We start from the raw sequence: 15,327 nt of genomic DNA, 5'->3' as shown, positions 1-15,327 counted from the left end.
ACTTGAACAAATAGGGACAATGTTCAAGCTTTTCCTTATAATTGCAGCACTAGTTCGTATGCTTCTGTGCAAGAAGTGCATGCTAAAAGGCCAAAGGGCCACTGCCAGCACACACAAAGTGTGTTTCCCAAAAACGATTCCATATCTGAGGTTCTAGTTTTTCTTGCCTTCTGATCCAGTGCTGTGTACCTAAAACTTGTCAGCTGCTTTTGATAGTCATGGAAAGGGAAGTGCCCAGAAGGCAAAATGGTAGAAAGGAGAAATGCTTGCCTTGTGTTTACAGATTCAACAAGCCCCACACCCCAAGGAGACCCCTGCAGGGACATGGCTGTCTGGTGGATATTGCTTACTCTTATCCTAACCCCTTTAGGCTGGGATTATCTGGTCTCACCTCTGCTTGCTGTGGGACACTTGCCCAAGTCATGGTTGGAAAACCATGTCTCGAAGAACTGGATGTCAGCTACAGCCAAATAGAGGATGAAGGTGCACGTATCCTCTGTGAAGCTGTGAAGAATCCAAACTGTCACCTGAAGTATCTAATGTAAGTGGGCCCTTTCCTTTCCGAGGGGCTGAGAAACAGGGAGACAAGGGTGGGATCAGGAAGCCATTTCATCTACAAGGTGCAGGGTGCAAAGACCATCACTGCATTCTGATTTAAAGCTGTATAGGACATTCTTGGGTGGGCTCTAGAAATGCCTCCAGCACATTTGAAGCCAGTCTGCTGTGATGACAGGAATCCGCTCAGGAACGGGGATTGGTGGCCAGGTGATGAGGGTGCGGAATCTTTGTGCAACACAGTTTTCTCTGTGCCCCATTAACTAGTCGGCTGCCCTACAGTGGAGTGGAGAGTGCTGAAATATGTTTCAGCTACTGGCCCAATCAGCATTTGTGCTGGGAATGGAAGAGGTACTATCCTGTCCTTTGCCTCAGGCAACAAAATATTTTGGCCCGGCCTGTTAGCCACTGTTGTATGCATTCTGGGGGAAGCACCACTCTAGTGAGGTCCAGTGTCCTTGACACTGATGAGAATCAGACAGCATGATAACCCACAGTCGGGTTAAGTATGGGCTGTCACTGAATAGTGAGCCATTGTTGAAACATGGGTTAATTTGTTGTCTGAACCTGCAGTTCACAAACCATGGGTTCTTTCATGGGCTGTTTGTCATAAACAAGCTATGGCTTGTTAGCACAACTGGGTTCAACACAAGGGTGTGTGTGTGTGTGTGTGTGTGTGTGTTAGTTAGTTATTTCATTGTATATGCTGCTACATTAGTCCACACTTGGGCTCTCTACTACATCTCAGTAACTAACTGTTCAATGGCAACCCATGCTCAGTCCATACTCAGCTGTTGAGTGTGGGTTCTCATGCTGCATGAACCCAGCCACACTCCAGAGGAAATACGGGAACATTTCCAGCCCTGCCTGGGAAACTCCCTACCTGCCTGAGATTGAACCCAGGACTTTCTGCATGTACATCATGAGCACTACCACCAAGTTCTGCCCCCTGACTTCCACAGTTTCTCTCTTGAGGTGGCATCTTGATGCTTTCTCTTGAAATCTACAATTTTTTCTTGGTAAACGTTCAAAGGAAAAATGCCCTAAAATACAGATCCTTCAAAATGTCTGTCTGTTTATCTGGAAGAGCCACAAATTAACATTTAGAGAGCGCGTGACTTGAATTACTGGCATTGTGGCAGCCAGGCTTCTTGCCTCTGTACAAGGGGATGCTTCTGTGGAAGCTGCACTGCCACTGTCCTTTCAGCTTGGAGCGGGGGCCAGGGGAGCCAGTTCTTGCTGCGTGTTGCTTCTGTATCCTGCAGAAGTGATTGCTTACTTCAGAAAGACTTCTGTCTTACTCACTTCCTCCAGTGCAGTGGCTAGTATCGAATCCTGCTGTGCTGCTAACATGAGTGATGCCATGCTAACTTAAACTTGACCCTAGCATATCCCCAGTACTGCCTGCTGTTGCAACAGTTTTCCCCAGAAAGCTCACCAACTGGGAAGTGTGCTGTTGGTGTGGCACTGGAGAAGGTTCGTAGTAGTGCGGCATCATTTACATCGGTAATAGTGCAACGCCAGTTGCTGCCCAGTCCTAGTGATTCTGGAACTCTCATCTGCTGGCTGTAGAGATACTAACCTGTATGGAATTCTGTTGCAGGTTGTACGATACATACTGGAGTTCTGAAGTGGATGATGAACTGAATGCCCTAGAAGAGCTGAAGCCTGGATTTAAGCTGATTACATGAGTGACGCGAGTGCACAGCGACTTCTTCTATTGCCTTTTCTTCTTCTGGGATTCTTTTTATAAAACCAACTTAAGTTTCCAAATTTGTGGACGTGGCAAGTGTGGCATGGCTAGAAGCCACTTTGAAAATTAGGAACGTTGGACACCTCATTTGCGAGGCTGCCTTGGAGAAAAAAATTGAAACATCTGTTTGGTGCTGGCTAAATATAAATTGATGAAATGATGGGGTGGTGGGGTGGAATTCTGCCATTCAGAAAAGACAGGAGCAGCTCAAAGTAGAATACATCCCTTATTAGCTGTTATAAAACTGTAATGGCTATGGATACTTACAGAAAATTAAAATTATTCTCAAGGGAGGGTCTATATCAGAAGCATCTAGATAGGATGAATATGCAATTAATGCTCTTTTTTATTGCCAGAGTAGTGATACAATGTGTGCCTCCCCCTTAAACATCAGCAATTTCATATTTTCTGCTGAAAGTGCAACAAATGATCTTTGTGTATCTTGTTCAACAAGTCTAGCTCTATAGAAACCTAAATAAAGTTTGCTAGCAAAGATGTACTTGTGTGGTTACTTTTTTGTTAACATGGGGCACTAAAATCTTATGTGAATTTAGAGAGTTCATGTTTGGGTTCATTTTATGATTGCCTTAGACCCCACAGCCCACTAAAAACAATAGCAATAATTCCCTGTACAAGATGACTCAGTGACCCATTTTGCATGATCGGCAGGTGCTTGTTGCAATTTTGCAATTTTGCAATTTTGCAAATTTGCAAAATGTGTGTAATTAGATTTGCAGATACGTGTAATTACCCCCATCAGTGTAGCTTGTCATGTCATGTGAACCTGACCAGGGTGGCTTCTTGCTGTGGCCAGTAATCCACCAAGAGCCTACAATATCCCCTGAGTTGTGGCCGGCCATGTTCACACAGCACATCATGCTACCGAGGGCAAGTGTGCTAATTCCCCTGGCATGCATGGTAGGGGAAATTAGCTGCCATGGGGTATTTTCCCAGCTTTGATCATGCAAAGTGAGTCTGCGTTTCAGTGACAGGTGATGACAGTGGGTGCACTTTTGTGATCACTTTTCAGAAGTGACATTCTGGGTCTCGAGGCTTTATGGTTGACCTGCTGACCGCTAGATGTCAGTGTGCTTTCTTCACTGGCACCATTCAAGTTCTGTTTCAAGATCTGTATGTAACCTTGGTTTCTGAAATACTGCTGCAGTCTAAGACATATTTGCTTCCAGAAGTTTTATATATGCTAGATAGGCACTGAGGCTGCTTTTCACCCTTCCTGATTTGACCTACAATGTTGGTGTCATAAAGTACCCTGTGGTAAAGTACCCTGAGGACTTTTTAAATGCAAGTGTGTATAGAATACTTTTCAAAAGGAGTGTGTGCGTGTGCACACACACGTAGCTTGCACATGTATGAACACATAGCTTGCTTTGCATTTAGGACATACAGGCTGGCATGGTAAAACATGCAACTGGAAGGAAATGGATCGCTTAAAGCTTGCTTCACGTTCACAAAATGCAGATACACAGCTTGCTCTGATATTCTTGCAAATCCTCCAAACAGGACCTTGAGTTTTGGCTAGTCTTGGAGGCAAGGGAATTTCATAGCTGCAGGAGAGCAAAGGAGATGGGCACTCAGGCGATCCAAGTTGTAGTCCCCATTCACCTAACTGGGTGAGCTTGGGCCAGTCACAGATAATGAACAGGGTTGCTGTGAGGATAAGACTGAGAGGAGGAGATGTAATCCACCTTAAGTTTCTTGATAGGAAAAAAGGCACTGGATATATTGTAAGAAAATACATTTTGCAACTGACAGAAGATTTAAAGTGATGGCTTTAATTTAGAGATAGCTGAAGTTAGTCCTCCTTAGAGCAGACCTATTGAAGCAAATGGAGAGTGTTAGACTAACCCTGGATACAACCCATAGATGGGAATGTAAGTTTCTACATTTACTAAGCAAAGGCTTGAATTGGTGTCAAAGCTATTCCTACAATGGGACCCAGAAGGTACTGGGGATTTGGTGTAAGGCTTCTCACAGAAGTTTTACATGTCTTCCTTATTCTTTCTAAAATCCTGATCTCAGGAATCAGAACTTTAAACTGGTGGTACATGTAGCTGGACAAACTCTGAGGGGAGAATATGATCAAGTTGAAGGACTGGCAGAGTAGGAATGTTGGCAGGCCTGAGACGGGCTGCTGTCTGTGTCCCTCTTTCTCATTTTTGCAGATGAGAAACGGCCTAAAGGAGGGGAGAATCCACTTCCCACTCCAAACTCTTTATATGGAGCAACTGTTCCTTTAGATTTTTGGCAGGTTCAGCAGAATATCTTCTTGCTGATAGCCCCTTTCTTGGCTAGGGTCATACTGCATTTGACATCTTCATAGTTCTATGCTTAAATGTTGCGTCTGTTATTATTGCGAATGCTACCTCTATGTTGTGTTGAGCAGTTTTGGGAAAGATGAGTAGCACCTTGTTTTCTGGCATGCTGAACTGAAATGCTGCTCAGTCTCAAAGCTCTGTGGGAGTGGATGTGTGTTGAGGATTACAGGGCATGCTGTAACTGGGGGAGAAAGGATAAGCTCTGATCTAAGCCAAATGCCCAGTTCGTTCTCAAATTCCCTTTTACATTTGGTATAGATGAAGCAAGGGAATGACATCTTTTGATGCCTCCATGACAAGAGAAGGTTATGGCTGAACATGCTCTGCTTTTTCTGTCCTCTGAAAATGAAGTTCCCCTCCTCTCCTCGCCTCCTTGCGGTCAGTCCATCCTCAGGGAGACTGCCAGCCAGTGGGTGTGTGAGCTTTGTGTTCAGTGGTGCAGAATAACCGGATGGGCAGGTTGTGCCTTTGCCCTTGTAACTAAAATTAATCAAGGGGGAGTAAACTCACTAGAGCCACTCCAGAACTGTAGGCGTGTTGGCTCGGCTGGTTGCGTGTAATTGCTCAAGATTTACTTGTTAATGTGTTGTATCCACTCCTGGAACAAAGAGTGCTGTGCCTTTTTCCCCCTTCTGGCACATTCCTTAAGTCAGTGGTAGGAAAGCCAATGGTCCCCCACACGCTGGACTGTAGTTCCCATCATCCCTTAGCACTGACTACGCGGCTGAGGCTACTGAGAGTTGCAGTCCCCCAACATCAGGAAGGCTGCGTCTTCTCCACTCCTGTTCTAGGCAGATGAGAACTAGTCCTGTGAAATGGTTGGAACAGCCTCTCCAGCATGTTACCTTCTGGTTGTTTTGAACCCCAGCTCCCAGAATTTCTCCTCATTGCCTCTACTGGCTGGAAGTGATAAGGGCTGAAATTCAAATTATCTGTAGAGCACTAAATTGTGGAGGGCTGCATTCGTGTGCCATGCCTGGACTGGAGAAGCTCACAGGGAAGCCGAAAGCTTGTCAGATGACCTTGAACTAGTCTCTGCTTTCAGCTGAGCCTACCTCACAGGGCTTTTGTGGTAAAAATGGAGCAGTGGGAACCATGTGTGCTGCCTTGGTCAAGCTTTTTGGATGAGTTTCAGTTGATGGAGCTCAAAGATGTTGACAGTGCTTGGACAGGTCCATGCAACCACATCCATATCGGATCATTGCCCCTGTTGGCTAATAAAATCTGGCAGAAAAGGAGCAGCCGGCTGGGCCAGGGAAGTGATTAAAACCTCCCTGTGAGGGGGAGTGGTCCCATGCTGCCTGAGAGTGGGTGGTGAGATCACCCACAAGAAGCCCTCCCTGCACCCAGAAGATCCCAACAACTTCAGGTTGGCGGGAAACGCCCCATTCCTGGGCAAAGTTCTTCAGTGGGGGATGGCCAACCAGCTCCAGGCAGTTCGGGATGAGACTGATTGCCTGGATCCATTGCATTGGTGTTCAGGGCTAGTTTTGGCATAAGAGCAGCTTTGGTCACCCGGTAGGATGACCTGTGCCATGAGCTGGGATGACCTTTTGATGCCACCAGCCATGGTGTCCTTGTGGGGCAATGGTCTGAGCTGGGAGCGGGCAGCACGGTGCTGCAATGGTTCTGCACCTACTTTGATGGCCAGCTTCAGAGGGTGGCGCTTGGGGAGTATTGCTCAGCCCCATGGATTCTCTGGCAGGGGGTTCCACAGGGATCTGTTTTGTCCTGCATGCTACCTAAAATCTACATGAAACTCCTGAGTGGGGTCATCCAAAGTTTAGGAGGGCATCTGTATGCTGCTAACATGCAGCTCTGTTTCTCCTTTTCCTCTGTAGTTAAGGCTGTGGATGTGCTAATCTGGTGTCTGGCTCTGATGACGGACTTGATGAAGGGAATCTATGCCCAGGTGATCTCCAGGTTAGATAACAGCAATGCACTCTGTGTGGGGCTGCCCCTGAAGACTGTGTGGATGCTGAAAACTGTCTGAACTGTGGCAGCCAAACTAATAATTGGGAGCAGAAGTTCAGAGCAGACAGGACCAATTCTACCCCCTTTGCACTGGTTGCCGGTATGCTTCTCAGCCTGATTCAAGGTGCTGTGTTTAACCTATGCCAACCTGGCACTGACTCTGTTGTTTTTCTGGCATGAGGTTAAAACTGCCTCTATGCTGTGGCATTTAATGACTTTTAAATAACTTCTAGTGGCATTTGAAGGGTTTATGTCTACAGTTGCCTAACCTGTTGAATGTACAGAATGCCTTTTGCTTCTCAAATGGCTTTAGAATTCTGCTTTTATGTTGTATATTGAATTTTATGCTACTTTTATTTTTTCTGTAACAAATAAATTTTGTTGCAATCGGTGGTGTTCCTATGAGCATATGGCAAACCTCCCTTTAAAAAACCCCCATAAGCCCAGTTGCCTGTTTCTGGTGTATGGCAGCCTCCCCAACCTGCTGTTCTCCAGATGGCCCTGCTAGCTGGGGCTGATGGGAGCTGAAGTCTGTAACATTGGAAGGGCACAACAGATATTCCACACAATTACCAAAGCTGAAAGACAGGCAATCCTGAGCTGATCAGGAAACGATGTTGTTAGTCCAGATTCCTCACTGGCATACAGATGCCAATGCATGTCTACCCTGAAACCATTTCCTCCTGCTGTCCCTTTTCTTAATCCGTTCAACCCTTTCTTTCCACTATCACCTGCCTCTTGTAAACTGCCCAAGTGACTAAGATATTACAAAAGCACCCTGTACAGTTGAATTCTTTCTAGGCAGACTTTTCTCTCTCCACCTTACTACAAACATGTACATTTACCTGAATAAACCGTAATGTTCTTTTGATTGAACATCCCCAGCATAGCTGCATTCACAGCTTCTTGACATTAGCAAGGTACCTGCCCTGCTCCTAGGTATGAGCAAGATCAGCATCCCCATTCATCCTTCAATATGTAATGGGGAAAGAAAAATGTAAGGGGGAAGGAAGACCTTCTTAAGGAGCCATCTCCCAGGGAGGTGAAGGGGATGGCAGCAAGAAGAAGGGCCTTCTTGGTGGTTGCACCCCATCTTTGGAATAGGCTTTCCAATGGCCTGCTGCCATTGTTATCATTTCAATGCCAGGCAAAGAGATAACTCTTCTCCAACTATTTTAGCAGTTGGTTTTAATGGTCATCTTCTTTTTTAGCAGGACCCTGTTTTATAACTTTTGTTTAGTTCATATTATTTATTCATGGTTGCTTATTTAAATCTTTTATGTAATGATTTTAATTCGTTGGGCTATGCTTTCCTATTATTTATTTATTTATTTATTTATTTTTCGATTTATATCCTGCCTTTTTCCTCAAAGGGCTCAAGGCAGCTTACATCATTCTCCTCCTCCATCTTATCCCCACAACAACAACCCTGTGAGGTAGGTTGGGCTGAGAGTCTGTGACTAGCCCAAAGGCACCCAGTTGGCTCCATGGCCGAGCGGGGACTAAAACCCAGATTGTCTGAGTCCCAGTCCCACACTCTTAACCACTACACCACATTAGCTTATTGATGTTTGTTAATGTTTTTTTTATTATTGATTTTAGAATGTTGATGCTTTAATTGTTACAGGCTGCATAGGGAGCATGGACTATGGTAGCAGCATATAAATTGGCATAACAAACAAATGAATAAATACTGGGTGCTTGATCTACGAGCAATCACGAGAGAATGAAAGACTGCTAGAGTGGATTTTCTAAATTCCCACCCACCACTCCCAAATATATGAGGCACCTTTGTCCCGCGAATCTCCATGCAGATGAATTAGTCCCAGTCGTATAATGGCATTTCCAGTCTTGCTGAAACCAGTTTGTAAACCATTCCTCTCTTTATGTATTTCTGTTCAATGTGCTGACTTTGAGTGGAGACACCTGAGTTAAACTCCTTTCTCAGCCCTGGCAGAGGGTGGGCTGTATGTGGCCAAGCAATCCGCATGTGATTTTCAAGGCGCTGCGTGTCCCTGAATGCTCAGAAGCCATTTACCCCCACTGCAACAATCCTGCCTGGATTTCTCAATATTTTGGTATTTTTGATCATAGTTCTGGATAAACTGCTTCCCCCTGAGAAGCACTGAAGCAGCTTGGATTAGCTACTCCTTCCCTGAAAACGGTGATTAACTGTGTTGGTTTCATGGTGCCTGAACACAACTATTGCAAAGCACAGTAGCTCCAGGAAGTTGTTTATGGGTCAGTCAAATAATAAATGCTTTGGGGCTGCATAAAATGAAAACAGAAGTGTCCCCAAGAAGGTGGCCAATAGAGGTGATGTCATCCAGAAGCCACCCCAGATGCAAATTCAGCGGCTTCCAGCACAGCTGGGCACTTCAAAGCAGCTGGCCTCCCGCAGCTTGTGCTAGGAAAGGTAGATAAAGATCAGTTTTATTCAGTGTTGCACAAATGGCTCCTAAGCAGCTACATCCCCACTCTCTGGCTGCATGAGACAGAACTTGTTTTTCCAGTGCATAGCGCCAGTCCTCACTGTCCCGCAAATTTTGGTGCTGCTTTTTTGCCAAGATCGCTCCAAGATCTCCCTTTTCAAGCAGACTTCTGAAAAGGTACAGCTTAAATCGGGAGGAGGGGGGATGTGTTTGTTTTGGGGGAGTTGTGGTGGTGCTGGGCGAGGGAAGCCCACAGTATGCTAGCAGCTGAAAATATATTTTTTTAAAATGTCAACTAATTTACAAGATCTGGAGATGACCAATGGCCTGTCCACCTAGTAGGCTTGATCTCACATCGCTAGCTGCCAACGCATATCCTTAGCACTCCAGCAGGCACTCAGAAATGTGGGAAAGACCGTGTGAAAAAGGAAGGCACAGTGTGCCTTGTGAACATCGGTTCATAAGCCCTGCACCCTATGTGGACTGAGCATCATGTGCACTGCCCTGCCCGAGACTGACGGTATCCAGAAGGCTTACAGGGGGGCATCTATCCCCAAGGATGAAGCCCTGGCATACCTGAGGGTCTGGTTACTGTACAAATGCACCTGAGGTCCTTCCTGCTAAATGGGACAATAATAGCAGCCATCCAAGCTCCTGAGGTGTAATTGAGCTCTCGAGTCTTCCTTTTCCTTTCTACTGAGCATGTTTTGCAAGTCTATTTTATTTGCTAGCGCTATTGCAGCACGAAGTGGGTATAAATAGTTGGGCATAGCCTCCTGGGTGCGTTTTAAAATTTTGAGCCAAGGGATCTATGCTTGTATTTGTGTATAAGCACTCATGGACACACACACATGTCCCTACAAATACATGGGAGTTGTAGTCAAGAACACTATGCGTAAAACTATTGCTAAGCGCTAAGCTACCTGCCTCCTTCTTCCCTTTCAGTTTTTCTGGTTTGTGTACTATATGTTCCAGCTGAGCACATAACATAATTTAGGACTTTCAGAGGTTGGAGTAATTCACCCTTAAGTTAGACTCCTTTTTTGAGAGGGATTTTCCCCCATCTTGTTTTTCATTTTTTTCCACTTTGGAGATTCAGTTAAAACTTGTATTTCAGCTTAGTTTGAGTCTTGACTAAACTCTCCTTCTGAACATTATCTATGCTTGTGCTGGCTTGAGGTTGTCTCCTTCTCTACCTCACCCTCCAGACAGTACAAAAGTGGTGCCCCAAAGTTAGGGGCACCCCAGCCCTCTTTCTCCAGGCTCTTTGAAAGAATGGGAATGATACGGCAAAAGCAAAATTAGGAAGACAGTTCTGGAGGTTCCGAGAAGCAGGCGCGTATTTACAAACCGTGGGGAATCAGGCAAAAGAAGGAAATGTACCCCATGTGAGGAACTTCACGGATGACAGAGCCAGGCTGAAGCAAAGGACAAGAGGCTTCTCCCATCCTAGCACCTTATGAGTCACCTGGACTGGCGGTGGAATCTCACTCCAACGCTGGCACTGAGGCAGTGCATGTGACACCAGCAGGCCGCGTGGGGGATGTGGAGCAGGGAGCACCCTCTGCCACCGCACTGTTGTTCCTCACCCCCCCCCCCCCCAGCATCTGCTGGGTGAGAGGCCGCCTCACTCTGCCAAGCGGTAGGGCTTGCTCTGGTCCCAGCCCAGGACCCAGGCCTCCCCCACTGTTAGAGGTACGCAGGGAGGACTCTGTTTCTGGGCCACCCACAGCAGAGGAAGAGTTCTCCACCCTCTATTCGTCCTCCAGATTCTGACATGGCTGACTTTTCTCCAGCTTAATCCTTAATCAAAGTGGCTGAGTTTGCTGATAACACCAAAGCCATTAGGGAGATTAAAACCACAAGGAATGTGAGGAGTTTCAAAAGGAATGTGAGGAGTTTCTTCCAGTTTGGAGAGGAGTTTCCATCCTCTCCAAACTGGAAGAATGGACATTAAAGGGGCAACAGTGTAAGCAAGGGTAAACTTATTTATTTATTTAAAACATTTCTATGCCATCCTTTGCATAGCCTCAGGACAGCTCACAACAAAATGAATAACCATATAAAATACAATTAAAATACAATAATAGACATTAAAACATCCAGTCATAATTATTCAAGATTAAAAGAAGGAAAAAGGAAAAGAAGAGAAAAAAATGTGACTATAAACTGTTAATTATGTCTTACTAAAATTATTAATTTAATTATGAAAATGTTGGGTAGATAAAAAGGTCTTTACCTGGCACTGGAAAGAGTAGAGTCGGCGCCAGGCGGACCTCTCTGGGGAGCATATTCCATAGTCTGGGCACCACCAGTAACGCATATTGTGGGAAAAAATCCCAACTTCAAGTATAGGCTGATGAGTTCTGTGCTGGTGGTGACTAACCAAGAAGATGTTGGGGAAATGATGGGCAGCTTGATGAAAGTGCTGATCCCATGCATGACTGCTGTGAAAAACACAAAGGCAAAATTAAGAAAGGGGTTGAAAATAAAATTACCAATATCATATACCCCTTGTAAAAAGCTATGGCGCATCTGCACTTACAAGACTATGCATAGTCTTTGTTACCACACTGAAAAAAGGATATTGTGCAGCTGGAAAAAGTGCAGAAAGGGCCAACCAAAATGCTCAGGGGATTGGAGGAACTCCCCTGTGAGGAAGAGTTCCAACACTGGGGAATATTTTACTTAAGTAAAAGGTGAGTAAGGTGAGACATGATAGAATTATGCACAGTATGGAAAAGTGGACAGGGACACCTCTCTCTCTCTCTCTCTCTCTCTCTCTCTCTCCCTCTCTCTCTCTCTCTCTCTCTCTCTCTCAATATTATAACCCAGGGTCATCCCATGAAGCTGCCTGGTTGGAGATTAGGACAGATAAAAGGAAGTACTTCTTCACAGTGCATTGTCTGGAGTGCGCTTCCACAAGATGTAGTAATAGCCAGCATTTTGGAGGGCTTTAAAGGAGCTTGGCTAAATTCATGGAGAAGAAGGCTGTTGATGGTTTCCAGTTCAAATGGTTTTATATTGCCTCCAGTATGTGAAGCGATTTATCTATGTATACCAGTTGCTGGGGAACATGGCAAACCTGTGACCGGCTTTTCAGGACACTAAAATTCAGCTTATGAGCTAACACTGAGAAGCAATAGCTTGCAGGGACTCTTGTTTCACCCGTGAAGGTTTCTTGTGTTGTCCTAATGTTGATAACACAATGACATGTTATTGGTATTTTGCCACCCAGTTTGTTATGGATGAGGACAAGCTGCTGCAAAGCCGCTTGGCAAGAGTGCCCAAGCCCCCTTGCTGCTCTTTCCAAGCATCTGCCAGGCAAGTGTAGTTGCTAGGCCCCTCCAGGGTGCCCAGGCATCATTCCAGGGCGATTGGCAGCTTTTGCCTGCTGCAGTGGGAATCGCTCAAACAGGCCTCACAGTTGGCTTAAGTGATCTATGGGAATTTTCAAGGTGCACAGTGAGTCTAAATGGGCAGCAGGAAGAGGAACTGCTCAGGCAAGCTGCTCCCAAGCATGCCTGGGGCCCTTTCTATAGGGGCAGCTCTTGGCTGCTTGAGTGGAGATTTCAGAAGCTGCTTCAAAACCAACTTCCTCAATCCAAAGGGTATTTTTAAGGGGCCACAGCAAGGGGTTCTAGCAGTGGGAGTGAAATATTTGTTCCTCCCATGGAGTCCCGTGGGAACATCTGATTTATTCCACTCATTGCTGCAAGGATTCTAGCTTGCGGTGCTCCTTCTTCATTATATTCCCATCACATGGCAAAGCTTGCCCAAATAGTGCTAACAAAAGTTTAATCACTTGGGTTATTTTTGTCTTGGTCTACAACAGGGGTGGGCAACTTGTGGTCTCCAGATGTTGGCAGACTGCACCCCCATTAGCCTTGATGGCATGGCCAATGGTAACAGATAATGAGAGCGGCAGTTCAAGAGCACAGTCCCCATTTCCGGCCTGGACCGGTTCCGTTCATTCCGTCGTACCAAAGTATCATGCACTGGCTGCATTCAACATCGAGGTCGCCTATCTGCTTCCAACAGGGAGAGAGCCATGACACAAGCAAGGCCCGGCCTCCTTGACTTCCAAAGTTTTCTACTCCCCTTCCCCGAAATCTGGAAATATGGCATGCTGGCATTGTCCATCCTCCTGCTCTTGGTGGCGTTAATCATTCTCAGCTGTCAACTGTGCAGGTGCTGGATCCCCAACAAGTCTGAGAATGGTATGTTTCAGAGAATGTTGTGGGTGAGTAGCAGGAGTTCCTTTGGTTTAAATGTTATTTCAAGGGATAAACCCAACTATGCAGGAAAAACAGCTGCATCTCTCAGAAAGGCAAATTGTCAGTTGAATCATTCTCATCCACCTGAATTGCTTCCTTTCCTGTTTCTCATAGCCTAACTGGGAATAACTTTAAATTATTTGCACATCCTGGAAAGAAATCAAAACCTGCTAGCTGGTCCTGAGAATAAAAGCGTTATCATGCATACCCTTACATTTTATACTAGTCAATGGGGTGTTTGATTTTATAGGGTAGTCAGGTGTCCTACCTTATGGAGGACAGACCTCTCTTTAAATGAGGGCAGCCTTCTGTTTGAAGGCATCCAGTCCAAGTCTGATTGGAAGTTTCAGAATCATCCGAACAGAGAGCAGAGCAACGGCCCATCAGCAATGAGCACCTGGACAGCAGATGGAGCAGGTATGCCCAGGTCACTGCCTTCCCCATTGTAGTGTTGACTGGTCCCTCCAACACATCTAGACTCATTTCCTGAAACTAGTCATTTCTACCTTTGTTTGTAGTGGTGCCGTTTCCTTGAAGAAATGCCGTTTTTGTTCTTACAGAAAGAAAATTTGCCAGGGACTCTCGGAAAGGCTTAGCCCTGCAGAATGGCTTCCAGAGGGGAAGAATAGAGGCATCTTTTCTTGACTTTGTGCAACAGCCCCACTATGAAGTCAAGGCAAGTATATCACTCTTGAGGTGGTTCCCTTGCTTCCCCTCCCCCGTCCCCTTCCCTTGCTTCCTCTCCATGACTGGCCTAAGGGCACCTAGTAGGATTCATGGCTGATTGGGGTCTAAAACCTGGCTCTTCTGAGTTCCCAGTTCAACACTAACCAGCATCCCATGTTGGCTCTTTGTCTAGTCTGGGATTTGGCCTTAATGCTCAGCTGCTGAAACAAAGCAAGCTGGGGTGCGTGCAGGGCCACAAGTAGATTTCCGTCCTGGGCTGAGCGTGTGCTTAGAGGCAGCCTGTCTGTAACTCTTGGTGAATGCCCATCCTTCTGAGGGTTTCCCCAGGGAGCTGGTTGGCCACCATGGGAACAGAATGCTGGACTAGTAGGGCCTTTAGTTTGATGGAGCAGGTTTCTTCTTATGTTCTTGTGTTCTTCAACCATTTTAGGATGACACAAATACTCAAGATGCAAATATTCAACATTTTCTCATTTTCTCCAGATGCAAAAACTCAGAAGGGAGAAACTCCATGGCTGCGATGGGAACATCTTGGCGAGTGAGAGGGGCACTCCAGACCAAACACAGGGCAAACTAAGGTTCTCCCTCCTCTACAACAAAAAGCACCTAGAGCTGCTGTTGACAGTCACTGGCGCTCTGGGCCTCCCCATCCAGCAGTGCAGAAGCACCTTTGTCCGGGTCAGACTGCTGAGCTGGGCCCCCCAGACCCCTCATCTGCAGCATGTGGTCCATGAATGGCGGACACAGGTGGTGAAGAACTCTAGCAACCCCACCTTTGAGGACCAGTTTGTGTGCTCCTTGCGAGAGGCTGAACTGACAAAGAGCAGCATCAAGTTAGAGGTGAGGGGTGAACTCTCTCTTCATCATTATGGTATTTGCTCATGGTCTTTTGTCCTTTACAGAATGATAGAAAGGGCACATAAAGTTTCCCATACTCCTGCAACCGTGCTTGAGACCTGGGGCAGGTGCAGAAAAGGGCAACCAGAATAAGGGAGGGCCTAGAGCAACTCCCCTAATTTGGATGAGGAATTCATTGGCTTGGTTTGCTGCCTGTGAAATTTTAATAAATCCAGTCAGTTACTTTGGAAATTTCCTTGGGTATAGATTCATGAGCATATGCAAACTTTATGTAGAGTTGCATTCTATGGGCCTGGGCCCCAAATCTTTTAAGAGCTGAGCAATGCCCATGTGGAAGGAGAATGGTGAAGAGGCAGAGAACTAGTTAGTTTGCTTGGACCCCTCTTCTGGGGAATGAAGACTACTTTCTTTGGGATCTCTCTCTCTCTCTCTCTCTCTCTCTCTCTCTCTCTCTC

At 46.0% G+C, this 15,327-nt stretch overlaps 2 protein-coding genes across 4 annotated transcripts in view; both read left to right on the top strand.

Annotated features, from left to right (window-relative positions):
• RNH1 (ribonuclease/angiogenin inhibitor 1) overlaps window positions 1-2,803 on the top strand; it is a 28,156-nt gene extending 25,353 nt beyond the window's left edge. For all 3 annotated transcript variants that reach the window (XM_044425913.1, XM_044425912.1, XM_044425914.1), the window contains 2 exons: window positions 371-541; window positions 2,159-2,803. In XM_044425913.1, coding sequence (XP_044281848.1) covers window positions 371-541; window positions 2,159-2,246 — 259 coding nt within the window. In that variant the 3' untranslated portion in view covers window positions 2,247-2,803. The remainder of the gene's footprint in view (window positions 1-370; window positions 542-2,158) is intronic.
• Window positions 2,804-13,101: 10,298 nt separating this feature from the next.
• LOC123021358 (synaptotagmin-1-like) overlaps window positions 13,102-15,327 on the top strand; it is an 11,653-nt gene continuing 9,427 nt past the window's right edge. The window contains exons 1-3 of the mRNA XM_044426070.1: window positions 13,102-13,270; window positions 13,888-14,003; window positions 14,498-14,854. Of these exons, the coding sequence (XP_044282005.1) occupies window positions 13,102-13,270; window positions 13,888-14,003; window positions 14,498-14,854 (642 nt within the window). The remainder of the gene's footprint in view (window positions 13,271-13,887; window positions 14,004-14,497; window positions 14,855-15,327) is intronic.

Source organism: Varanus komodoensis, unplaced genomic scaffold (assembly GCF_004798865.1).
Source record: "Varanus komodoensis strain SLA01 unplaced genomic scaffold, ASM479886v1 scaffold16, whole genome shotgun sequence".
Taxonomy (NCBI): Eukaryota; Metazoa; Chordata; class Lepidosauria; order Squamata; family Varanidae; genus Varanus; species Varanus komodoensis.
The sequence above is the reverse complement of the archived record's forward strand: the minus strand, read 5'-3'. Positions and strand labels throughout refer to the sequence as shown.